The 26,426-nt window shown below is 43.7% G+C and overlaps 1 protein-coding gene across 3 annotated transcripts in view; it reads right to left on the reverse strand.

Moving 5' to 3' along the window:
• The window catches only part of SCN8A (sodium voltage-gated channel alpha subunit 8), a 57,032-nt gene that overhangs the window by 4,031 nt on the left and 26,575 nt on the right, over positions 1–26,426 (reverse strand). For all 3 annotated transcript variants that reach the window (XM_042796595.1, XM_042796596.1, XM_042796597.1), the window contains 19 exons: positions 25,428–25,649; positions 24,604–24,667; positions 23,790–23,931; positions 22,888–23,094; positions 22,037–22,324; positions 21,280–21,639; positions 19,341–19,476; positions 17,180–17,418; positions 16,580–16,753; positions 15,214–15,570; positions 13,601–14,071; positions 13,105–13,222; positions 12,255–12,409; positions 11,188–11,361; positions 6,916–7,038; positions 3,288–3,572; positions 1,991–2,044; positions 878–1,015; positions 70–174 (listed from right to left, as the gene is read on the reverse strand). In XM_042796595.1, coding sequence (XP_042652529.1) covers positions 70–174; positions 878–1,015; positions 1,991–2,044; positions 3,288–3,572; positions 6,916–7,038; positions 11,188–11,361; positions 12,255–12,409; positions 13,105–13,222; positions 13,601–14,071; positions 15,214–15,570; positions 16,580–16,753; positions 17,180–17,418; positions 19,341–19,476; positions 21,280–21,639; positions 22,037–22,324; positions 22,888–23,094; positions 23,790–23,931; positions 24,604–24,667; positions 25,428–25,649 — 3,812 coding nt within the window. The remainder of the gene's footprint in view (positions 1–69; positions 175–877; positions 1,016–1,990; positions 2,045–3,287; positions 3,573–6,915; positions 7,039–11,187; positions 11,362–12,254; positions 12,410–13,104; positions 13,223–13,600; positions 14,072–15,213; positions 15,571–16,579; positions 16,754–17,179; positions 17,419–19,340; positions 19,477–21,279; positions 21,640–22,036; positions 22,325–22,887; positions 23,095–23,789; positions 23,932–24,603; positions 24,668–25,427; positions 25,650–26,426) is intronic.

The following is a 26,426-nucleotide window of genomic DNA, read 5'->3' on the forward strand; positions in this document are numbered from 1 at the left end:
GAGCCAAAGCTCCTTTGAGAGTCTACTCTGCAGGTTTTTTACCTTCAGTTCCCTTTATAACATACTCACCAGAGGTCGGGGAATAGGTTTCTGAGGCTTCTTTGAGCCCAGTTTTTTCATGGCATTATAGTACTTCTTTTGTTCTTCTGTCATGAAAATATCTTGACCTCCAAAGTAAAGGGGCAAAAGGAAAACTGGTTACAATCAGCTCATACACCAGAAGGGAAAGGAATAACATCCTAGCTAAGTCATGAGGATACCTGCCATATGGGAAGTTGGTGGCAGCTATTTTAGACAGAAATAATACCCAAGGTGTACTGATTTTCTGTTAAAGAAAACTGAGTGGTTTTCCTACGAATAACCTGCTTTATTGCACAACATCCTTCCCCATCCCCTTGATCTCTTTTGTGATAAACAGGTAGCAGAGGTGCCAGGCCCCTGAGCGCATACTGCATACATGCAAATCCTCAGCTTGACCAATTTACAGAGAAGAAAAGCAGCATATGAGATGGAGGGAGAGGCAAGGAAGACATCCTACTTCCAGTCTGTATATTTTAGTCAAGGCAAAAAAAAAAAAAAACCCGAAACGCATGGAAATGTAGTCCAGGGAAAATGTCTAATCTGGCTGGTTTTACATAAAGCTTTGGGCTGCCGCCTGCGCTCCCGCAGCCTGTTCAGGCGGTCTCGGGGGGCTGGGTGGGGAGTGATGAGCTGAGTCACGGTGGTTCTGCAGCCCCCAGCTCTGAGAGCGGAGGCCGGTGCCCCACACCGAAGCTCCTTGACCTTTATTTTGCAGAAAAGCCCATCAGCCTGAAGACCCAACATTCCTCAAACGGGTCTCAGCTCCCCTACTAATCCGCAAACACAGATCACTTATCTTTTTCTTTTGTTGATTGAAGTTGTCAATGATGACACCAATGAACAAGTTCAGGGTGAAAAAAGAGCCGAAAATAATGAAGATAACAAAATATATGTACATGTAAATGTTGTCCTCATACTTGGGTTGCTCTTCTTGCTGAATGGGAGATGAGAAGAGAAATCAATGACATTTCAAAGGCATCATACAAATATAGTCAAAATGAGATTGGTCATGTTTCCAAGTATTCCCATATAAGGCAGTCATGCTTTATAAAGCTGTAGTTATATATGGAAAGCCATGTCCTCACACTGCTTAAAGTAAAGCAAAAGTATATGCATGTATATTGTATGTATATACCAAGAGATGGTGATCTAGTTTTCAGAAATATAATATGCTACAATTTAAACAGACTTTCACTGTAAATTAGGTCAGTGCCCATAAAATGCATAACTTGCAAATCACAAAGGAAATTATCATTTTAATGACAAGCACCGCCAAAGTGAAGACATCGTTCTTTCTTTTGAAGAGGGACGTGTAAGACCATCAGCTGATCAAAAGAGAACATTTTTTACAATGTCCTGACACAGTCATATTACTTGCTTCCAACCCTGAGTTCAGTGTAGGACAAAAAAATCCACTTAAAAATCTTTTCATGTAAAACCAAGAGAAGAGAAGGAAAAAAAAAAAGTTACAAAGCAAAAAGGAAGGAATGGTATTTGCATGATTCCAGCATGCAAGAACAAGAAAAGTGCCTGAAGAGTGAGCTCCAATCCAGATATAATTTCAAAACTGGATTCAAACCGGCACTTGGGATCCCATGTAGATGCAAGGTTCATGGAAGACCTTCTGGCTAATTCCTCCCCATAATTTATTCTGATGATGAAATATATAACTTCACTGTATTTCTACTCCAGCAGGAGGATCCCTGCCTCTAAAGCAACCAGAAGAACCTTGCCCTTTCCAGGATTTTCTTGAGCATCTTTTAACTTATCACACTAACAGAGAAAATGAAACAATCACAGCGTTAAATACTTAATATAAGCACAGTTTTACAATTTTTACTCTTCATTTTACCAACGCAAAATAGCAGAGTGAAATATTGGGAGGTGAGTTTGTGGTGATGCACTTTACCTTTCTGGAATCTACTGCTGCATACATGATGTCCATCCAGCCCTTGAAAGTAGCCTAGCAAAGAAAACACATGTTCTCTTAGAAGTCACCCAAAGCCAAAGAACAAGTCTGAGCTGTGCCAGCTATGTCAAGGATTCCCTGGCACTCTTGGTCGCCCCAGATACTGAACTTTAATTTTGCTTAAATATTTCTCTTTACATTTAATCTAAATGAAATGAATCAAGCCCAAGAAGTGGGCCCATGTGGACCTCACGAGGTTCAACAAGGCCAAGTGCAAGGTCCTGCACCTGAGTCAGGGCAACCCCTGGTATCAATACAGGCTGGGGGATGAAGGGATGGAGCACAGCCCTGCGGAGAAGGACTTGGGGGTATTAGTGGAGGGAAAACTGGACAGGACCCGGCAACGTGCGCTCGCAGCCCAGAACCCACCCGTGCCCTGGGCTGCAGCCAGAGCAGGGGGGGCAGCAGGGCCAGGGAGGGGATTCTCCCCCTCTGCTCCACTCTGGGGAGACCCCCCTGCAGTGCTGGGGCCAGCTCGGGGGCCCCCAACAGCAGAAGGACACGGAGCTGCTCGAGCGGGGCCAGAGGAGGCCACGGAGATGCTGGGGGGGCTGGAGCAGCTCCCCTGGGGGGCCGGGCTGAGAGAGTTGGGGGTGTTCAGCCTGGAGAAGAGAAGGATCCGGGGAGCCCTTCGAGCGGCCTCCCAGGGCTTAAAGAGGGGACAGGAGCTGTGGGGAGGGACTCTGGATCAGGGGTGTGGGGATGGGATGGGGGGGTAATGGTTTTAAGCTGAAAGAGAGGAGATTTAAGTTAGATAAAAGGCAGAAATCCTTCCCTGTGCGGGGGGTGAGGCACTGGCCCAGGGTGCCCAGAGCAGCTGTGGCTGCCCCCTCCCTGGAAGGGTTCAAGGCCAGGTTGGACGGGGCTCTGGGCAGTCTGATCTAGTTGGGGATGTCCCTGCTCATTGCAGGGGGGTTGGACTGGATGACCTTTGAAGGTCCCTTCCAACTCAAACCATTCTGCGATTCTATGATAAATGAATCTAAGCAGGTTTACTGCTGTCTCATGGAAGGTTTGGTAGATTCTTTGAAGAGCAGAGTTGGGGCCACTTGTACTGGGAGACCCATACTAGGCAAAGGGGTGAAAGGTAAAACAGCAATTTCATTCCAGACCCAAACCCAAGTGGGATTAATGATTAACGGGATGGCGTATTTCATGGAGAGAGGGAAGCAGTCAAAATGCATTAGAAGCAGTTTGTATTTACCACTGCTGGAGAGATAGTGAAAGCAAAACTTACAACTTGCAGAAGAGCCAGATATCCTGCCCCAACGTTGTCAAAGTTAATTTTCACATTCTTCCATCGAATCTCAGTGGAGTTGGGTGGCATCAGTGCTTCACAGTCTGTCTTGTTGTTAACAACATCTATTTCAAAGCGCTCCTCAGCTGTTTCATTAAAGCAGTAATGATATTTCCCGGCAAACAGGTTAACCCCCATAATGCTGAAAATCAGCCAGAAGATAAGGCAGACCAACAACACATTCATAATGGAAGGGATAGCGCCAACCAAGGCGTTGACAACCACCTGTGTTGGAAGGGGTGGGAAAAAGTTTCAGTATAAAACACAGGGCAGGAAACAACAAGCATCAATACAGCTGTTTTTGGGGGGGGAATAGGAGGTAAGGCCACTGACAGATCTGTGGCGTTTACTCCACGCAGAAGTTGGCAGTGAACTTATTCCAAGCGGTAAAAAATTCTGCTTAAAAGCCACCTACCGAAGCTCTGTTTTTAAAATAAAACAGGCCACGTCGTTAGATTTACTGGGTTTGATTTCTGGATCGTTACTTCTTTAGTTAATTATTTTAAATAATTTTAGTTGCCAAAAGGGAGAAGGGGGCCATTACTGAGCGAGGCTCAGACTCTCTTCTTGGTTACAAACAGGCTCCTAGCTAAAATTTTCTCAGAGCCAAGTCTGAGGACACTTTTGCTCATGGATTTGATGGGTCTCATCAGCCAGTGGCCCTTACGGCCATTCCCCACTTTCAAACAAGGCTGTTATCACTTCGAAGCCTGCCTCCTGCTCCCACCGAGGTCACCAGCAAACTGCGTGGCACTGACTGCGGTGGGGACAGGACCAAGCCCAGCATTGCTCTGTTAGACTGAGCAGTGAGTCGCTGTAAACATCAAGATCATATTTGTGACTAAGCAAGGCCAATCATGTTGTCTCAGGCAGACAGCTGAGCATGCAGCTATGCAGGCTCAAGAAGACAGAAAAGCCATGTTCCTTCCTCCAAACTGCAGCAAACACAGTGGGAAGCGATAACGGTTTTTTTTCTGAGCTCGTATCTTCCACCATCTCCTAATTTTAGCCTTTCAGAGTTTGGGAGCACCATGTCCCTAAGCATCCCTGGCCAACACATGACAAAATGTAAGCTATACAGGCTTTTAATAGAGTTAGGTCAGCAGGATATTAAAGCTTTTATTATGATCTCCTAATTGAGATTCCTTTAATAGATGAACAGAATCTAAACTGTTTTTACCCCTTTGCCTTAGTTTTGAAAGACTACTCAATTACACGGGGATTGGGGAGTCCTCAAGTAGTAGCACCTGAGCCACAACAGGTCCTGGCCACCACCAAGTGTCCCCTCTCCTCCTCCTCCATTCTGTTTGCTGGATGCAACCACCACACACACGGTAAGCGCTGCAGCAAGCACTCGTCCTCCATCCCAGGAGGAAAACTGAAGACAACAGTGATCTAGACAGTAGGTAGCATTGCAACAACTGGTAAATGACGGCATGAATTCATCACTGTGTACCCAGCGAGGTATAAAGACACAGGTTAGAGTCAAGCCCTCCAGACAGGCTCTCTCCAGAATGCCTTTGCTTCCATCCTCGCTTCGTCCAAATAGGATGCTTGGCTGCTGAACACCACCCACAGCAGCAACGCGCCTTTTTGGTTTAAGATCCTTCAGACAGCAAATACGCTGGTTTATTCCAGTTCATGATGGGAAGCGGGGGAAAAAAGTGTCACACCCTCCTGAAATATGGTCACCTACAGTCCGTTAAATTTATACGGCATTCAAAAAGATCCGAGAGAAGGAACATGGCTTTTGTGTGCAGACTGACAAAAATGCATGCACGTTTCATAGCAATACTGTCAAACCTCCTGAATAATTTAAGAGCAGAGCAAGCTCTTGAAAATGCAGATTACTATGGAGTAGAGAAAAGCAAAGAACTACATTTTATGTTTCCTTTGCAAAGGCATTTCAAATCTCTATTCTGTGGCTCAGAAGAATTGTTCTGGTTGTATGGGGCAGCAACACTTGTCTTCAAGTCAAAACAAAGGAAAAATAATTGGGTTTAGGTAACTAGCAGGGCTGCAGTTGTAACTCTCTATCAACTTTGCTGTGGTGAAATCCCCCACTTTAAGCATGAGAATTTCCTGACTGTGCGCTAGAAATCACAGCTTCTCTCCAGCATGGCTTAAAAATAGCTTTTAAAATCTACAGGTTTAGTGCTAGGTCTCTTCATTTGTGATCTTAGGTGGGACCTGAACCCAGCCTAGCAAAAGCTCTGGCTTTGTGTTGATGGAAAAGTTTTCATCCTTTGTGCCTGTATTATAGCATAAAGTTTAGAATTAAGCTAACTGACACAAAGAAATGATAGCAGGATAACATATTAGGGAAGAAACAACCCTCGTTGGATTTGCTATGATATCATTTATTTCTGTCTCTTCCTATGGAATTTGAGGATTCCCGATCAGCTCAGTGCCTCTCTCACGCTGTATTTTGCGCTCAGTCACACTACAGCAAATTCAAAGGAGCTCAGAAGGATCCAGGTGGAATTGCTCCAGTCAGACCCTGAAATAAAACTGTGACTACTATTCCCTTCTCCTTTTTTAAAAATGCATAATTTTATCTCTTGTAATATCTCTAATTGTGAGCTAACTGGAATTTAGCATAGACCACCTACATTATTGTTCTAAGAGCAAGTGGGAAACCCATTAAAACAACACACCCTTTACTTAACAGAAACATACAATTCTTTTGCATGTTCTTATAAAACTATTTAAATCCCAAATGGAAAAAAAAAAAGCACCAAAATACAGAATATTAGTAGCAAAGTAGTGAGACAATGCAATAATTTCAAATCCCCAAGACAGTGGTGCTGTCTAAAATTTGAGGAAAGCTTGTTAAGTTCAATGCTTTGCTTGTGCTTCATTGCTAGTTCCACAGTGACAGGACAGGGGACCATAAAGCATGGTAAAAGGGAGGGAGTGGAAAGGAAAAGCTTCACTATCAGACAAGGCTTCCAGTCACCACCAGACTGGACCGAGAACAACAAGGTGCAACAAGAGGAATTAAACCAAAGCCTTTTTTTCAAACAGCTGAGCTCCCCGCCAGTCCCTTCCTGAAGGCCTGAGTGATCCAAGAAAGGAAGCAGCCTTTTACCCCCTTGCAGGCAGATTGCATTTTTAAAAACCCCTCAGATATAGTCTTTCAATCCAATTCCACCAGCGGCCAACACCTAGAGGGGCTGGAGACACTGAGGTGGTTCAAATTCTGCTTCTTTGCACCTGGTGATTCTCCCTAGATAAAAAAAGTTACAGCTGAGAAGCCCCCTCGGATGCTAGAGGTAAAAGCCAGGCTAAATGAGAACAGCCAAGTGTTAACATCGTCTACAAATGGCATGTGGTTTGGGCCAGTAATTAATGTAATGAGGCAGCTTAATGCATCTCCCTTTCTTAAGAGGGGAGGGTGCAGCGGTGGGCAGGGTGAGGGGACATCCACGGTAGAGGTGATCGAGTCAGCAGCTGCATCATGATTCTGTTTGGAATTTTCTTTCCACCAGTTTTGATCAGTTCTAGCATGCTTAAAAAAAACTGCTCCACAGGCATGCAGAAGGATCAGCTGCTAATGGCATCTTACCCTCATCCCCTCAAATCGGGACAACGCTCTTAAAGGCCTCAAAGCTCTTAGTGTCCTAAGGGACTTTATGGCACCTAGTTCCGAGTAGCCCAAGGCATTAGCTATAAGGCTGACTAAAGAGACCTACACAGAAAATAGAAAAAAAAAAAAAAAAAAGAAAAAAAAAAGAAAAAAAAAAAAAACAAAAAAAAAAAGAAAGAAAGAAAGAAAAAAAAGAAAAAAAGAAAAAGAAAAAAAAGGTTCCAGACTGTTAGAATGAATCCCCTAGCACTGATTGCCCAGCCCAGACTGCCAGCCTGGGCCGCCCCCATAATAAATACCGAAGACATGACACCAGCTGCCTACTTCACTTGACTGAAACGACCTGGAAGGAAATAATGCGGTTGAGAAAGGCATAAGAAAAGAACATAGGGGAAAGATAAGTGAGAGAGAGGCAGAGACACACAGACGGAGAAGGGGTCTGTTGGAAGGAAGAGCCCAAACGATGACAAAAACCTTACCCTCGCCCTTTACTGTCTGCAGGATCCCAGCGGCTCCCATTAAATTTAAGCCAGACAAATTTTAAAGGTACCTAAGAGAAAGAATACAGATAAATACACACACTGCACAAACTGCGCTTAACTCGTCTAGCAAGCCACCGCGCTCACGCTGAGCGGTGGTGCTTCGTCCGTGGCCTTCAGGGACGCAGGGACGTGCCAAAATAATTCTGCACAACGTGAACACTGGCCCCGTCGCGCACAGCGCTGAGGCAGCCGATTCCAACTTTTAGTGCCTGGAAACCCAAGGATGGGTGTTTTTTCTGCTTTTAACACAGAGCGACTGCCGTGCAGTTTGGGTTTGGTTTTTTTTTTTTTTTTTTTTTTGCCTGCTTGAAGCCGCAGCGACATTTGTGAGCATCCGCGGGAAGATGAGGACGGGTAAACCCATCCTCCAGCCGGGCGAACCGAGGTGTACAGCAGCTGCGTGGTTGCTTGGGCTCATTTGCTGAAGCTATGACACAGCTGGGGACAGCTTGCTTACATCCGTTTTTCAACACCATAACCACAAAGACAACCCATTTTCTTTTAGCAGCCTGGAATCATATTTAGGCTCTACACCAAATATCCTTAACCAACCGGTACTGAGGGTTAATCCTGCAGGATTAAACCCGGTATTACCAAGAGCCTGAAAGCGTGGGGCCAGCTGCTTTTTGACCTGGCATGTGTGTTTAGGGCAGCAGTCCACTTCCCATGCCAGCCAAGGGAAAACTCTTTAGATTAGACCAGACATGAACTTGGCCATAGGTAAAGAGCATCTACAGACACCATTTCATCAGCATCCCACTATCTTCCATTTTTGGGTAGTATCACATTACAGACACAGATAAGAAACAGATATGTCAACCTTTTTTAAGGAAAAAAAAAAAAAAAAAAGACATCAATATACAGTAACAAATAATGGAAAAACATGAGACCTCCTCCTATAACAGGTGGGGGGTTTTAGCTTAATTCTCTGAATAGGACACTTCCTATTTATCATTCTTTTTTAAAAAAAGGGATATAATGTGAAATTAGTTATAAGGACAATTCTTATTCCACACAATAGTATAGGGAAATAGGAATACAGGGACATTTCAGGACTAGATTCCAAGTGCATGAACGTGCAGGAAAACTTAGATATTTCATCTTATTTTACTGTTTGTAGTTTACTGCACTATTTCATCTTATTGTACTGTTTGCTTCACGCTTTATCTGTCTTCATATCTGCCCCAAAATAAGTGGCCACAAAATATGGCAACATGGCACTCTGTTTTTTCCATCTGTTTTTTTGATTTTAAAATCACACTGACTAAAACATGCCAGGGGTGTCCCAAAGGTTTACAACAAAGCCTTTGTGAAGCAAAATCAGCCTGCTGAGGAAGGGACCAGGCCCACAGCAACACCGGTACGTTAAAGTCCTGGTCCCATAGTTCAAAATACGGATGGGATTTTGAAGTACGGGCCATAAGGTCCAAGTACAGAGAACTACAGCGTTTTACCCTGTAAATATGATCGAGGGTACAGGCCTCACTGATTCCTCACTTTTAGAGCTTCTTTCCCTTGGGATAACGGCTCGCTCCTGAGTAGGAAACTAACACAAAGGCGGGAAAGCACTAAAGGCTGTTTTAGCTTTCATGGGGTCTTTTCAGTATTATTCTCTCGGGACACTCCGACAGAAGACACAGCAGGCACCGGTGTCAGACAAAAGGAATTCCAGATTGACTGAAAAGCAGAAGCCTTCATTATTACCCAGAAAAAGACTTTGTCTTCACAAATACACCCAGCAAGCTTTGGGAATCAGAGGAGGAGGGTTATTTGACAATGCTATCAAACCTGAAAAATAACATTCAAGAGCGTTGTTATGAGGCAAAGGCTTATTCTCTATTAGTTACGGCTGCCATCCTGACTTCACTCAAACCCCATCTATGTCACATTAGAAAATTTGTTTAAAAAATGTGATTTAACAGATACAGGACACGATGCATAGCTGAGATTTTGTTGAGTAAAGTTTTGGCAGCTCAAATTCACATTTCGGATTTTTTTTGCAGACAAAAATGTGCAACCCTTCTGTCTACGACACCAAGTGAAAAGAGAAATTCCTCCTAAAGCGTTGGGAATTCAGGATCCTTGTACATATACACTCGTTGACTCCTTGTAAATGTGTTACCTGACTGGGAAGTTCCTTATCTTTACTCCACCAGCAGCCAAATACTTGGGAAGAAAATGAAACTTGTAACACACCTGTCAATTAAACTGCGTTTTGTTCCCCAACAACTGGAATTCAACTCACAACATGAAGCAGCATAAGGACTATGAATGCTATTTTTGTGCTCAGCTGCTGGTCGTCTTTTTAATTCAATACCCCAAAGAATTTCATTTGCTGAAACACTCTCCTCAAAGCAGTACAGAAGAATAGATGGTAGCTCACATTAGTTTCCATGTTAGCACTTGTACTTCATCTTAAGGCAGTGAAAGAGATTATTAACAGGGTTATTTTCAGAAAAGAAGAGTTACTACTTCAAGATGTGTTAAAAGGAAAGGTGTTAAGGGGATCAGAGAGGACTTTTTTAAAAAAAAAAAAAAAAAATAAAAATTCAGTTTTCCACAGGAAACGTAGACATCTTGAGTCACTTCTGCCCCTGAATTCCCAGCATAGTTTCTCCACCTACTCAGAAATATTTCCAGAGTGATAATGTCACTGAATAGCAACTTGGCATAACTGAATCATATTCAAAATGTTCCAAATGAGAAGCTTGGAAAAATTATTATTTTTTTTAAATATTTGCTCTTGGAGCATTCACAAGGACACTGATTCACAACTGGATGTGATGGAACAATTTAAAAGAATCCAAGCACTTGGGATTCTGAAGTTCCTTTTTTTACAATTCTTTGGACTTCAGGTCCTATTGAATTCTATAATTTCCTGCCACTTTTGACAGCATGAATTCCATTTATTTTAAATGCCCTTGCCATGCTTTGGAGTAAAATTTTTTGCTAACACTTCTCTCTATTGTCTTTCTTCTGTTCGTTCTCAAATTTATTCTCCCTACCAAGATGCTCTGCAGGGGAATTCCAGGGTGATCATGTGCTGATCTGTCCAGACTGACCATTTCCCTTGTTCACGCTATGATCTCTTATCAGCAAGCTGGTTTTGTTGGTTTATACGGTCCTGTTTTTTCTCTCCTGGGCATCAGATCTTTTTAACAGGAGGAGGATGACGTTGAACTTCCATTTTGCATAACAAGCTTTCAAAGTACTCAGATTTTCACAAATATATGCGCCCAATGTTCAGATCTCGTTAGGTGATAGGCTGGGAAGATTTTGCCTGCCTCACCATCCCCCTGTTGTTAACAACGCAAGCAAATGATTCCAGAAAGAGGGTGTCACCAAGGAATAGCTTGTCTGCACAGGTTCTCCCCCTGCTAACGCCTTCTGGTAGCTCAACATCTGGGCTAAGCCTCTTAGAAACAGTATTTTCAGCAGAGCAAAGGTGCCAAGGGCTGGAGCCCCCTCCTTTGTCCCTGCAGGCTCATTAGGACCTGCAGGGCAGAAATTCCAGTTGCATATGGAATCCTAGCAATACGCAAAGGGCTCAAGGGTTTTATCCTTGTTTTGGAAGCTCATAGATACCTGGGATTGAATCCTCATTAAACATATGATTCAGTAAGGACACTCCTCAGGAGAAAACATTACCCCAGCACTCTTCTAACCAACATTTTTTTCCAACCAGAAATAAGGAGGAGAGGATACATACAGCCACAATGAGGAAATCCAGCCAGCACCAGGCATTAGTGAAGAACTTGACGAATCCGTAAGCGCACCATTTCAGCAACATCTCCAGGATGAAAATGTAAGTGAAGACCTTGTCCGCATACTCCAGGATGGTCCGGATTGTTTTCCTCTGTTCTATGTAAATATCCTCAAAAGCCTGGAAAATAACCAGGTACTTGTGTCATTATATCGGATTTATTCCATAGTTCAGTGTTGGTAACCAGAAGCTTATTCAAATGATACTGAGATGAGCACAGGAATTATGTTTCTTATACCTTATCTGCTCTAGTAGTTGCAACACCGCAACGCCAAACCAAAAATAAATAAATACATAAAAACAAAAAAGGGAAGTCCTGAAACAAAAGCTTCTCTCCCTTTTGGGGATCTGAGCACAAGCCTTTGCATCGAAATGTTCAGCAACTGGTATCACTACAGTAGCACACAGAGGCAGGTTTTCTCTGCAGCTCAGCACATCCAAAAGGGCCGAGTTCATTGGCAATCAGAGTGCTAATTATTACGGAAGCTGGGCACGCAGAGAAAACCAGGCTACTACTGTGGGATAGGAACTGTTGTGGCCTTCTGTCCTAAAACTCGTGAGTAACACGTGCTTGGAGCTGTTTGTTGTATAACCCTGCCTACTAAACAGCGTGCTGTGTGAAAACAGAAACGGTGATTACTTGTGATACCATGAGGTCAAGAAGCTCTGCAAGCACGGGAAAGTGAAGAAAGGGAAATATAAATATTCTTGTTTGGTAATGTGAAAATGAGACATAGATACAGGCTGACTTTGTCCAAAATCCTCACATTTCTAGTCAAGCTATGATCAGAACCCAGATTTGCAGGCTTTCAGTCTTCATTCTTAATTTAAACACACCAAAAATAATTAATAAAGGCTTTTATACAATACCTACTACAACGGAGCTATGTTGTTTTCCAGGTAAGAGACATCATAGCTTGCTTTGTCACCAAATTTCCTATACACAGCTTTCCCGATTAGATGTCTCCTAGCTGAACACCACTGGGCTACACATATTTCTGTATTTTACTCACCAGAGCACCACTGCTCAGTAGGATCATAAAGATGATGAAAGTCTCAAACCAATTATGTTCCACAATCAGAAAACAAGTCTTCCTCAAGGTCCACCAAGACTTCCCCAGTCCCTCCTCAATATTGACCTGACAACATTTACAGCGCTGCGTACAACCTGGAAAGGGGGATAGTGCACAAAGGAGTATGAGCCCAAATTCTGTTAGGTAACAGATCATTTAATGTAAGACCATAAAATTGTCAATGTTGAGAAGCAGTCTTGATGCCAACAATATTAAACATGCCGAATTTCAGCTAAAACTCTTGTGTTCTTGAGAATTTTATGGTTACTTATGCCAATTTTGTGTCTGGGCACCTGAATTAACATCAATTTGTGAACAGATTAAGCTCGTTATATTTGGTGAAGTATCCATGCACTTGACAGAAGAGGAATGGAAAACTTGCTGATAAAATAACCTTGAACCATTTAAAATATCTTTGCCATGGGAATACCTCTAATGGATCAGTTGCTGAAAGACATTGAGGCCAGTGACAGAAGGGGAAAAAAAAAAACAACCAGAAGCCAGATTCTTCTGCTTCTAAGTTCTCAAGGTATCAGTTGTACAAAAGATCAACTTGCCCTACCTATACGTCATCTACATCCTTGCAACAGCAACTACATCTCCGAGGCCTTCACTTTGCAAATTCTTCTAAACTAGTTCACCTGTGATTCAAGGAGGTCCAATAAGTGTCTCAAAATACGCTGACAGCCAGACTTGATCCAGACCGAGACCCACCCTCAGGGTAAGCTTGCAGTAGCCAGGTCCCCAAAACAGCTCAGGGGCTTCTTTCTACCCTCCCAGTTCACCTTACCTTCTGTGAAGCACGCATCTGGGTCCAGGTACTCCTCTGGTGCCTCCACAGGGACTTCTTCCACTTCAGGCTTTATATCAATGGTGCTACCTTCAGAAGAGCTGGTATCATCAAGTTTCTTGAACACAAAACAAAACCCAATCCAATCTATAATTAGTTCCCAACAAATGTCAAACGCCTTGATGACTCAGCAATTTATTCACCAGATTTACTGTAACAAAAACTCTCCCTTCATCTCAGTAAGGCCCTGACCCAGCTTACATCTCATGTTAACAGGACAGACAGTATAAAGTATTTACATTAGATATATTTACAAGTATTTGTGGCTCTCTATAGAGCAACTAGCACAAGAAATTTCTGTCTTGAGTGCAATGACAACATCTGAATATAAACAGGAGTTTTGTGCTGGAACTAGCTAGTTCTCCCTCCCAAGATGCTTCCAGGCACTCACACGAGGGTCAAAAGACTAGAAAGAATTTTTAGCATTTCATCCTACCTCTTTGCTGCCATCAGGATCTGTATCACTGCTGAAATCTTCTGTGTTGAGATTTTCAAAATCTGATTCACCTACAGCAATAGGTACCCGGACAGTGAGATTGGGGTTATTGATGAAGGACATGTGATCTTCATCTATTATGTACTTCTCCACACTGCTCCCAATTCCACTCGTCGTGCCATTGCCATTCTTCTGATAATCGATGTCTCTGTTGATATCAGCCCCTGTATGGTTAGCAATGCAGTTCACCTTCTTGTCGTACAATTCATCCAAGGGTTTGACCTCATCTGCCTCTCTCTGCTTGAAATGAGCCTGCATGAACTCACGCACTTTCGCCTTGGTCCAGGCAATGCCCTTCTTGATGCGAATAACAGAAATCTGCAGGTTGTTCATCTCCCCATCATCATCCGTGGCTGCTAAGTTGTCTGCGCTGAAGGAGCTCAGTAGCAAGGCCAAGAACAGGTTCAGCACCTGAAAGAGAAGAGGTCGCGTTTGGCAGAGCCGGCACACAGGGGTTGTATTTCCAAAGCTCAATACGAGTCTTTAGCCACCCAAGTCCTGCTGATGTCAAGAGGGGCTGCAGAGCTATGTCTCCAAACACCACGCTGAGAACCAGCTCCGGCGTCCCACAGACCTCTGGAGGGACCCAGGGCTCGAGGAACCACTGATCCTGCAACGCGTTCCATGAGCGGTGGGGGGGCCTGTGCAGCACATCGCTGCCCTGGCGTCCCAGGGGCTCGGTGCAGGCAGAAGGGTCCCTGACACAGAGCCCCTTGCAGCACCCAGACTGCAGATGTTAGAGAGGGATTTAAGCAGCAGCCACCCAAGGGATTCAAATTCACCGTTACTGGTTTAGTCCCATCTCTGGCCCAAAGGAAATGGGTCAAATCTAGGCATTTTGAGTGATCACTCCCAGATCTATTTCCTTGGCCACATCTAGTGATAGTCCCCAAGACTGACTTTGTCAAAATCCCTTGGTGAGACAAGTCCCCTCAGAGGGCTCACAACACTACTTTGAAGACATACAACTGCTGACACTACTTCATTCTTGCTTACATTTTCCTCCATAGACTTCACAAAATTTAAGACCAGAAGGAAACATCATGATCTAGTCTAACCTCCCACACAACAGGCCATGCAATTTCACCAGCAGATTCTTGCACACAACTATACCTCATGATTGAGCTAGTGGGCAGATTTTAGAAGAAACTTCCAACCTGATTTTAACACTTCAGGACCTTTTCCTGCGTACCAAATTATTTCCTCTCCCGGCATTTGAAAATCCAGGTTTTGCTTCTTTAAAGCTTCTTTTACCCTCTCAGGCAAGGTGTGGGTCTGTCCCCTTTGACTGAGGGTTTCTTACCTCCAGCTTTTATTGCAAAGTGCTTGGATGCTTTATTTGTGGGCAACTGTTTAAGACCCTAATCAAGCAAAGCACATCCTTAATATTGTGCTACCAAAGCCAACAGGACTCTTCATGTGTCAAAGGCCATGAAGGACCCTAACAGAGCTGGAACAGACTCACAAATCATCACTCCCTAGTCCTGTGGTCTCCCCATGTTCTACCCCACCCGGAGGCAACCAACAAAGACCATCAGTAACCATTTACTGACCACTAAATTTCCGATGACCATGACCATCATGAAGACAATCAAGCACATGGCCTGTCCTGCTACTTCCATACAATCCCACATGGTCTCAATCCATTCCCCACACAACACACGGAAGACAATAAGGAAGGAGTGGAAGAAATCGTTCATGTGCCAGCGGGGTAGCTCACACTCCGGATTGATCTTGCAGACACACTCCTTGTAGCTTTTGCCGAAGAGCTGCATGCCCACCACAGCAAAGATGAACACGATGATGGCTAGCACCAAGGTCAAGTTCCCCAAAGCACCCACTGAGTTACCGATGATTTTTATCAGCATGTTCAGAGTGGGCCAGGACTTGGCCAGTTTGAAGACTCTCAGCTACAAAAAACCAAAAAAACAAAAAACCAAAAAAACAAAACAAAAAGCAAAACAGACAAATGACACTTAATTTAATTTCATCTCGAAGAGAAAAATCAGGCAGAATTTTCTAAATGGCAGCCATCTTTTATTTTACGTAACATAAGCCCATGCTTCTGAAGTCAGTGGGAGTAGGGAATGCTTGACTTCTCTTTGAATTTGTCCTCCGGGATTTTGTACTTAAGTTATCCCCGACATGGTGATCTCCTTTTACAAAGGAGAAGGATGGAGCTTCCATCTTGCTTTGCAAACTTTGCAACATTATGGAAGTCAGAAGACTTATGTGAAGTGTGTGTGTCTCAAAAAATTACTTTTTTTCTTTACTGAATGCTTCTCATCTTCCCCTGGAAAAAAAGGACTTTTTTTCCTGGCATATCCAGAACACACAATCAAAGTTTAATTTCCAGAGAATTTAATTTGGAGACAGACTTTCTGAAGTTGGATATAAACAGGAGCTTCTGAGTCTGGAAAATCTTTGGAAAATCTGACCACAGTTGTGGTTCTCCATGCGCAAAAATCTCACCTTGATATCTTTTGATATCTAGTCTTGATATCTTGAATCTAACTTTTCCTAATACAATTTTCAAAAGCTTAACCACTGCCACTGACAGCACAAGTTAAAGCACACAAAGGCTGTAGGCATTCAGCACTTTTCTTATACTGTAACATACAACCTACCAGATTTGACCACATGAAATGAGGTGCATTCTAGCATGGTCCATCTCCATCCATATTAAGTACTCTACACCAAGATACCTCCCAAGTTATCCTTCACTGCCTAAATACAATGAGCTGTTTCTCAGATCTTGTAAACAGCAGTTGTGAAATAAGAAGAGGCCACAAAAATTACACTACTCCATCTCCATCCTCCCCAAAATCAGAAAAAAATTGGGTTTGCCTTTTCTTATGTAAAAAGCTTTCTAGTAGCTCCAAGATAGTAACGTTCAAAAAGAACTGGAATATGGAATACCAGTCGGAAAGATCGCAGCACAGAAAGTCCTTCCACATCTGCTAGGCCCAGTTCCATTAAACTGAGGGAGACAATAAATCCATCAAAGATGTTCCAGCCTTCTTGGAAATAATAGTAGGGATCCATGGCAATGAGCTTCAGGAACATTTCTGCTGTGAAAATTCCAGTGAAAACCTGAAGTGGTGAGGAGAGGGACAGACAAAGAACAGGCAAAGATTCGCTTTTGTTCATTTTCTAATCTTCACGCTAAATATCAAACAATGCAATTTGTCACACCAATTCAAAGATGCAGCCTATGCAATGCCATGTACTTGCCTGCTGCAGTCTTTCCTCCTCCTGTGCAGCACAAACATCATTGACCCACTCAGGCATACTGGGAATTAACAGATGGGTCTTAAAGTAGTAACAAACCCTGACCAGAGAAGTGCACCCTTAGCAAACATCTCTTGAGCTGCCAGTGACTGCAGTGAGGGCAAGCTCATGCTGCTCAATGTCCTCTAGAGTCCGGAACACCGGTGCTTGCAGTCTAAGTCTACATTAACAAGCAGCGTATCCCAGCAGGAGCAGATCTGTAGGGAATATTTACCAATACTATCTTACCAGATTTCCTACGGAGAGCACGTGTTCAAACTCTGGGGTCATAGGGTGGTGCTCCATGGCCATGAACAGAGTGTTCAGCACAATACAGATGGTGATGGCCAGGTCAACAAAAGGATCCATGACAATTAAGTTCACTATCTCCTTCAGCTTGATCCAGTACGGGTGGCATTCCCAGATCAAGAACGTGTTGGCAAATTTGTACCAGCAAGGGGGACACTTCCTCTGGGACTCTTCCAGCTCTACAGTTACAAAACAAAACAGCAGCAGAGTTCAGTCTCCACCTCTAAGGCTGCTGGATCTGTCTGACACTCAGCACCGCTAAAATACTGTCCGATCTTGCCTGTTGTGAACCCCTTTCATGTCTCCCTGCTTGCACAAAAATTCAATATTCTTAGGCCAAAGATACGTTTTGTTTTATGTACATACAACACTCAAACCAAAAGAACTCCAGGATGCTTGGCAATAGCTTAAGGCAAAGAGTTACTAGGCTATGAACCTTATGGCCACGGCCAATCATGAAGATGGCCATGACAGAAGAGTCGGGTCGAGTCTTTGTACGGAGCTTCGCTGACTTCTCCTCTGTCCCTATGCAAGAGCTACATCACACCTGCACGAGGTCACCGGGAAGTGCAGTTCTAAACCTCTGTGACAGCCCCACGTGGCTCTTATGAGTCAATCTAAATTATTTCAAATGAAGGGATATATTTAACTCAGAACTGATCAAGGTAAAACGGTTTAAATCAAAGTTACAGATTCAAAACTGTCTTTGGTGCCAGTTTTTAAATAACTTAAATGAATTCTGTGCTGAATGCAGACATAGTCTAAAAGAGGAAATATATGACATAATGCTGCATAGGATTTTAACCAGAAATAACCTGATTAGGACAAACCACATCCTTTTACAGAAATCAAACACGATGCTGCGTCCATTTTTTTACACTGGCTTATTTCAAGTGCTTAGGGGGAAAAAAAATAAAGATCGGGAGTTCCCTCCCTCTGTTCTTTGACTTGCAATGGCTCCATTCAGGCTATACAGCTGTTCATGCTGAAGTTTTATTTTTTTATGGGTAGGGAAAGGACCACTGTACTCTCTTTCTCATTGGTTCTTTGGTTGCTTAGTATTTAGTTGCCTTGGAATTTCTAAAGTTAAAAGAGAGGACCGTAGCACTGTAGCCTGTAGGCGTTTGCGCAGGAGGGAAGCAGCAGCAGAACCTTGCTCTGTTTCTAAGTATATTTAGTTTTCATACAATTTTATTGCAGGAGACAGCAGGAATTTGAGATCATCAACCTCATACGGCTGCTGTTCATAAATTCTTGCTGGCTCCTGCATAACATATTTGGAAATCTCATCTCCGTGTGCTGTCCATTTCAGAATTTCCGTCATCCAGAAGTCCCTTTCTCTTTTGACAGCTGTCACGTTTCAGCTTTTAGCGTAGCTCAAATCTTTTTCTCCCACGGACTGTAAGCAAAGGAGGGTCCCTCCAGTCCTTGGGAGATGGCAGAAGACAGAACATCCATATCAGACATCGTCTTACTCCTATAATCTCCACACTGCATATTCATTATTGTAAAATTACAACTCCTTGTTGTCTTTACCTCTGTATCTATATAATTCAGATGCAAAACCAAGTAAAATAAAGTTTAATAAGTACTTCTGTATCAGGAATGACCCAAAAGAAGGAGGTTTAGGCAAAATCAATGCACGAATAGGTACTACTCGAAAGCAGGGACAGCTGAATTCTGTACACCTGAAGGGCACGCGCGTCCTCTGGCAGGTACCCACCGCTCAAACCTGATCTCTGCTGCGCAGCGCTTGCCCGAACAGAGGGGGCCTGTGCGGGGCCGGCGCTCCCCCCACCTGCACCCCTCACCCCGCGCCCTTACCCACCCCCTGAGCCACGCCAAGGCCATCTCACCAAGTTCCACGGGGCCATTCGGCATCCTCTTGGCCAACCTGAGCGGCCACGGGGGTCCGTGCCCGTGTTTTGTGACCTCTGGCCGCGCCGAGGGACAGCCAGCACGGCTCCAGCCCAGGGCAGATGTGGGGTGAGGAACTGTCCTCCAGGTGGATGGGTGCTGTCTTCCTACAGCACACCACGAGAGGGCAATCGATACATACAGACGGAGAAACACCAAGGGCACACCTTCGAGCCAGACCTACCCTCAACTAGGGTGTTTGTCAAGCCAGTCATGACGCTGTTGGTTCGATCCTTTCTTCCATAGGACGCGTTCACCTGATCCATCGAGACCAAGAGAGACCCACCAGGTTTCTTTCGAATTTCGATTTCAGTAGTACCCTGCAAAATTCCCATGATGATTAATACAAACCCTTTGCCTTCCCAGTACTTTACATACTCTCAGCCTAGAAATAAGGCACATATGCCCAAGACAGAAAAAAATCTTTGCTCCTGCTATCCTTCTCACTTTTCTACCATGGTCAAACCAAAACTCAAGGCCTCATTTTTGCTAGCACCAGTGCTTTGCAGCCTTAGACAAATTAAGGACTATATTTTAAAGAATATTTCTAACAAAGACCACTGTGGTACAAAGTATTTTACACTCTGTACTACTACCAAACAGAGACGGGCAGCGACTCTTATAACCAGGCCACTTTACAACCCTTGACCACTTTATGTCTGGCCAGAGTGTGAACTCCACCCCAGCCCCCCTGAGCCACTCAAACTAACAAGGTTTGGGAACCGAGCATTTGACAGTATCAACACTTATTTCAAAATCTGCATCTGAAAATCAGGATAAATGAAGCTCAGCCACATCACCGTCTGAGAACTAGCGGGGATTCCTCCCACTCTAGCCCACTGTGAAGCTGATTTTCTAACACAATTGCGATACGAAACCGCGTCTCGATTTCACCCTTGGGAAGGATCACCTCGTTCCCCTCAAGTCAAAGAGCTTGCACTTCTACAGGCACCTCGCAGTTTCCCTCCCAAGATTGCTCTGGAAATACCAGTCTCTGCTAGGCACAGACAATCTTGTGTCCTAACAGATAACTGGGCTTTTTTCCTCATTACAGGAATTTGCCACTGTCTGCTTGTGAACCAAGGTCCCTGCACAGCACATGCAGCTCTCCCGCCAGGACAGTTAATTGCTTGTTGCATGTTGAACTCTCTCTATGTATAGAATTAGCAAAAGAACTGCTAAGTAATACTTGTTCTTCTACGCATGCATCATGCAGATTACTATCCCTACCAGGCTCATGCTGTGTTAGAAAGAGAATTAAATACTGAAGCAAAGCATTGTATTACCATGCTAACTAGGGAAGAAAGAAAACAGGTAGCAACTGATGCTTAATATAACTAATTATGGTCAAACAGGTTGCAAGAATTGAAATAACTAAAAAAAAAAAAAAAAATAGCTTGGAATTTATAGGCACGGTAACCAGACTTTTCTCAGAAACAACTGATTTAGCTATCTCTCAAGTGACATCGTTTCAATCTCATCCAGATTCTTTTAATCCCACTAACTAATATCCTATTTTTTAAGCTTTGTTTCTCTCTTGCATTCCAAGATGTTGAGGCACTAAAAAGGTTACTCAATATCAATTCGGTCAATTAATTACAAAAAGTTGGTCAAGGAAAATTCAAAAATAATATTTTTAAAAAAATCCTTATTTTACTAATAGCTTCCTGCGTAAAATTTAGTAAGAGTTAAAAGCCTGTTTGTATGTCCCTTTAAATCCCCAAATATTTTATCTTACAGTGGAGAAAATTTGCAACAAACTTTTGTCGGTTTCCCAACCCCCGTGCTTTAAACACCTCCTCATGAATTGCCCTGACGTACACCAAGGGTTCCTACTACTATCAGTCCTTTAATTAAGGATCCAATTCCAAGCCTTTTTTTTCCCAGGAAGCCAAGGGGAGGAGGAGGAGGTGGGTGATTGAGTTTGAGAGGGAAAGAAAGGGGAAGTTAAAGCACGGGGTGTTTAACCCGATGCGGACTTTATCGCCTGCGGTCAGACAGACCGACTCTGGTCCTCGAAGGGCGGCAGACAGGAGGGGAGAGGAGGACAGACCGCCATGCCCGCGCGGCCTCCTCACTGGCTTCCTTACACTGCCATCGGGAGCTGCCTTATCTGTTTTCACCTCAGGCAGAAGGCGTCCCCCAGGCATGCTGGAAGGCGGGCCGCCGATGAGGGACACCACGCCGTTGCAATCCACCGTGCTGTTCCTCTTCACGTTTCGGCGGAGGTTGGGGAAAATCCGCGAGGACCGGCTGCCTTGGCTGTAGCCGCTGTAGCCGCTGTAGCTGCTCCTGCGATCGCGGCCGCGGATGGGGATGAAGAGGGAGTCTCTCCTGCCTTCGCTTTCCTCCACTGTGCTGTGCTCGTCATCGGCAAACTCGTTCTCCGAACCTGGGTCACGGAATCGCCCTTTGTAGCTGAAGATGCTGCTCTTGCTATTGTGTCGGGAGAGAAAAGGGGAGCCTGGGATACTGAGGAGAGACTAGGAGGGAGAAAAGAAAGAAGGACAACAGCGTGAATAGTAGGGAAACAAAGCACTGCAGTGCTGTCAAGTGCTGCTGAAGTGGTTTCGCTCCCTCTCCAGGTCTACGCAGACCATCACCACTTAGTCGGCGGTTACACTTTAAGAGCTGTTCACTCTCGCCTAGCTGAGCTACGGTGGGGAAGACGTTATCTGGTTAGATTCACTGCTCTCGGCAACAATTTATGCCAGGGTAAGTGTGTGCAAGGGCTGTAATCTCAGGCTGTAAGTGTCCTCCTGCTTCACTGCAAGTTTAAGATGGCGGGCAGATTCCTTTGACGTGCTAACCAGGACCTAAACTAGAACATTCTCCTGACTACAAGCAAGCATAAATATTAGTAAAGGAAATGAAAACTACCTGGTTCATGATGGAAAATTTCCTTCCTAGCCTGTTATCGGGTAGCCTGAACGCTTTCCTCCTCATGCCATCCTCAGATTCAGACTTGAACACCTTTTCATTGTCACACTTCTCCTCTCCTTCTGACAGTTCCTTGTCCTTTCGTTTCTTCCTCCTGTTTCGACGCTCCTTGGCGCTCTTGGAACTCAGTTTGGAAATCTCCGAGGAGCTCCGAGACATCCTCCCCCCACCATCGTCTTCCACAGCATCTTCAGAGACTGTCCCTGCCGAAGTGACCATAGCGGCAGCCTGAGGGTGTAGGCAAGAGAAGGGGAAAATAAATCAGATCTTACCATGATTAATACTCCATTTTCTGCTTTAAGAAAGAGTGTGGCTTAATGCGTGTAAGTACAAGTCTTTGGGGTAGGATTGAGATGCTTATTCTCTCTCTTGGAAGAAACTTGCAGCCAGGACTTGTAAAAATTTTCATAGTCTCCTTTTGCAGGTAGTAAAATCTCTCTCAGTCCCTCAGCTTTGCTTATAAGCATTTGATAAATGACCAAGAAAGATGTACTTGTATGTCTTGCAAAGATATTCCCACACTTATCTAGGAACTCTGGGAACATTTAAAATTTTCTTAATAGGAGGGAGCTTTTCAGTACAAAATAAACACAGCAAGCTTGCATATAATTCAGGAAAAAGCAGGGAAGATAGCGCACAACGTCACCCCAGTCAACAGAGGACGAGATGCCAGGGCCAGCCAGCCGTGGCATTGCTGCATTTTTTGATTATACATCACTTCACTGTAATAACAGGCAAATAAATCTTAAAACAGGCAAATGCATCAAAATGTATACAATCAAAACACTCACCTGTGCTTCTTCCTGCTGCTTTTTCAACTGTTCTAACATGGCCTTAAATTCTGCCTCCTTCTGCTCTGCCTCCTCCAATGTGGCCTGGTTCTGCTCTTCATAAGCCATGGCTACCACAGCCAAAATCAGATTAACCAGATAGAATGATCCCACAAAAATCACCAAAACAAAGAAGATCATGTAGGTTTTTCCTGCTGCTCGTAAGGTCTGGAAGTAGAAACAAATAGTAAAGGGAAGAGAATGGGAAAGGGGAAGGCAATCTCAGAGTGACACCTGATATCGGAACTGATCCCAAACTCCTTGACCCGAATGCTTCTAAGAAAATACAGTGGTGCTGAATAATTAACATCTCAGCATTTCCACTGCAAAGCACTAAGACACTGCACACTCATTAGCCATAAACACAAAAGGTGACATCCCTCTTCTTCTCTTAAGGGAACATCCAACGGATGCAAACAGAAAATGATTCAGAAGTACAGTGTGAAACTCAATGCTTAGACTCCCTTAAAACAAAACCAAATAGAAGAAAAGCCATTTCAGCAAGGTCCCCAAACCATCCTCAGGTTACAAGGAAACACTTTGCCCTCCAAAGCACCTGAGCACCTTCTGTGAGCAGAGCTGAACTGCTCACAGTCTTCTGCAGCAGGAGGTCAGGTTCTTCCAGAATTAATTCACAGTTCAGCTGTACACACGCTGAGGACCTCCCATCCCTTCTGGACTTAAAAGTCCAACACCCGCTTACAGGTAATGTCCCCTCCTGCCTCAACACACACTATCTCATTGTGCAGCTTGTAGTTACTCTTCCAGATAGAAGGAAGAACATAAAGCTTGTCATGTTTTCCTTTCCTGTATCGTCCCCAAATTCTCATCTTGTATAACACCGAAGCAAAGTGTTTACTTACTAATTGATACAGGTTTTCCCAAAAGTCCTGAGTCATAAGGCGAAATAAAGCCAGAAAAGCCCAGCTGAAAGTGTCAAAGCTTGTGTAACCATAGTTGGGGTTCCGTCCTGCTTTCATGCACGTGTAACCCTCCGGACATTGACTGTGAAGAAGACGACAGCCATTTCAGGGCACCAAGGCAGCGAAAGGGATAGAGCAAGTTGACAACACACACATTATCCATGCTGACAGAGGTTTTCACAACTCTCGGAATAATAAACGGCATGTATTTTGCTTTCTGTGAGAGTAGCAGACAAGGAGACTGACAGACAGGATTTCAGAAAAGCCCTGCTATCTTTGTCCTACGGAAACGAGGTGAGGCTTTTCACCCAACGCGAGCCAGAAGGACTAGCTTTCGCCACAGGTGTCTTTAGAACAGAAGGACGGGGTGAAAAACCAACTGGAGGCAACGGCACACGGAAAGTTTCCATTTCTGAACCTCCATCCCCTACTTCTCTGATGATTCTTAGATTGGATTCAGAAGGAAATAATGCCACTAGTAATCATTCTGCCTCTTGAGATGACACGAAAAATGTCAGCATTTTTAAGTAAAGGAAATTAGAAAATGTCAGCATTTCTCATGTCATCTCAAAATTAGTCAAACAGATAGTAACAATGGATTAATAATTAGATTAAGAAATGTGAAACCTATTACATGTGAAATAACACCAGAACCAACAAAGGAAGAAATAGGAAATATTCGAAAGGTTTTGCTATTGTTAGCCAACATCAATGGTAATTAGAGTCTCCACTTTTAATAAAGCTCAACACTCACCCTGCATCTGAGCTGTTACCACAGAGCAAAGGATCAGGGGCACCAGGAATTATGTAAAAATTTGCTGAAGAAGATGAAAAAGAAAAGATTACATGCACACACATATGGAGTTAGAGGATTCAACATGCTATGCCACTATAAAACCCTTCACTTAAGAGCCCTCTAGAACCCTTGCTGTTAAATTTATCAGTAAACTAACACCACTTTAAATAACATTAATCCCTCTAACTGTGCCTGAGCTGAAGCACCTTTCTGGAAGACAGTAAAGCATTTTGAATAAATATTTAAAACTAGCTGACTGCACAGTAGAGAAGCTCAAAGTGAGAAGGGAGGAGGAAATTAAGTTACAAAAACTTGGAAGCTGGTTCCTTGATCATCTGCAGCATCATTTACAGCTCTGAAATCCTGCCAGCGTGGAAGGATGTTGCAAAGCAGAAACAGGTACCAACAACTTCATGTGCATCTTCTGAAGAAGTCGGCAAAACTAAGTGAAGGCCCTGACATTCAGCCCAGGGATTTAAATGGGCAGTTACTTCCCTTTTACCACATTTAAACAGTTTTGAATTGGAAACAAAACAGAAAAAAAAAATACATTTTTGACAAAATATTTAGCTAAAAGAACACAGCCAAGACCTGCTAAAGGATGAACCCAACTAGAAACACCTTAACAAGGTCAGATTCCTAAAAACTGAAAAATATCTGAGCAAGGGGTTTTCACTGCGCAAAGCTGGACACATCACAGGATAAGCCACGTCAAAAATCCTGGTTAGCAGCATGAAGCCAAATAAGAGGGTTTTAGGGAGTATCACTGCAGAAATACCTACACATATTGTTGGTGTATTCCTCCCAGTCAAAGCCCTTAGAGCCGTTATCCAGGAAAGTCTCATTCACATTAATTGGCCATATCACACACTTGTTCCTTAAATTGCCCATAAACAGCTGCAACCCGATCAGAGCAAAGACACTGAGACAAAATACTGTCAAGATCATTACATCTGACAGCTTCTTCACAGACTGAATTAGGGCACCCACAATGGTCTTCAAGCCTGCAGAGAAGAAAACGAGACTAGAAATCACTCCTGCAGAATGAAAAGACATTGAAAATTCAAACACATACAGTGCCTTATAACTGCTATATGGTGGCAAAAGATTGGTGCTATGAAACAGTTGGGTTCCTGGGAACCACCACTTGCATTCAGGTTTTGACACATAGTACCATGAAGGTGAGGAATGAACCAAGCTCACCGGTTTCGATGGTGAACTAGCAATAGTCAGAACCAAACAAAATACCAACACTCCTCCCTGAGAGTATCTGAGCCTTGCAGCAGAGGATGCAAAGCACACTCAGGAGTCACTGCCATGAAAGCAGGGTTTGTCTAAACAAAGATGTTAAATTAAGATACACTGCTACAAACCTCTCCATGGACACGTTTAGTTGTGTTTAAGCCTGGCTTATTGGCACAAACTACAACAACTTACAAAGATCAAATACCTTTCAAACTGTCTACATCTTAAGTTTCTACTGTTTAACTAAACTGTTTCAGCACTTCCCCTTTTCTTGCGGGAGCTGAATCTTTCATTTGGAACATGGGTTTTGTTACGTGTAGGGCAGGATTTCATCCAGACTGCTGGCTCTTCGGGTTTTACCAAGGCCGTCAGGATCATTAATAGGCAGGGCCCAATAATAAAAGTAAGCTCAGGCATAAGCCAAGAATCCTGCTGGTTTTCCAAACCAGTCTGGTCTGTAAGAGGAACCATCCATGAACTGGGGGAAGAACACAGCACTAATACTTTCAGGACACAGATCTAGGCAGGCAAGAATT

Source organism: Tyto alba, unplaced genomic scaffold (assembly GCF_018691265.1).
Source record: "Tyto alba isolate M040663 unplaced genomic scaffold, T.alba_DEE_v4.0 Super-Scaffold_23, whole genome shotgun sequence".
NCBI classification, from domain to species: domain Eukaryota; kingdom Metazoa; phylum Chordata; class Aves; order Strigiformes; family Tytonidae; genus Tyto; species Tyto alba.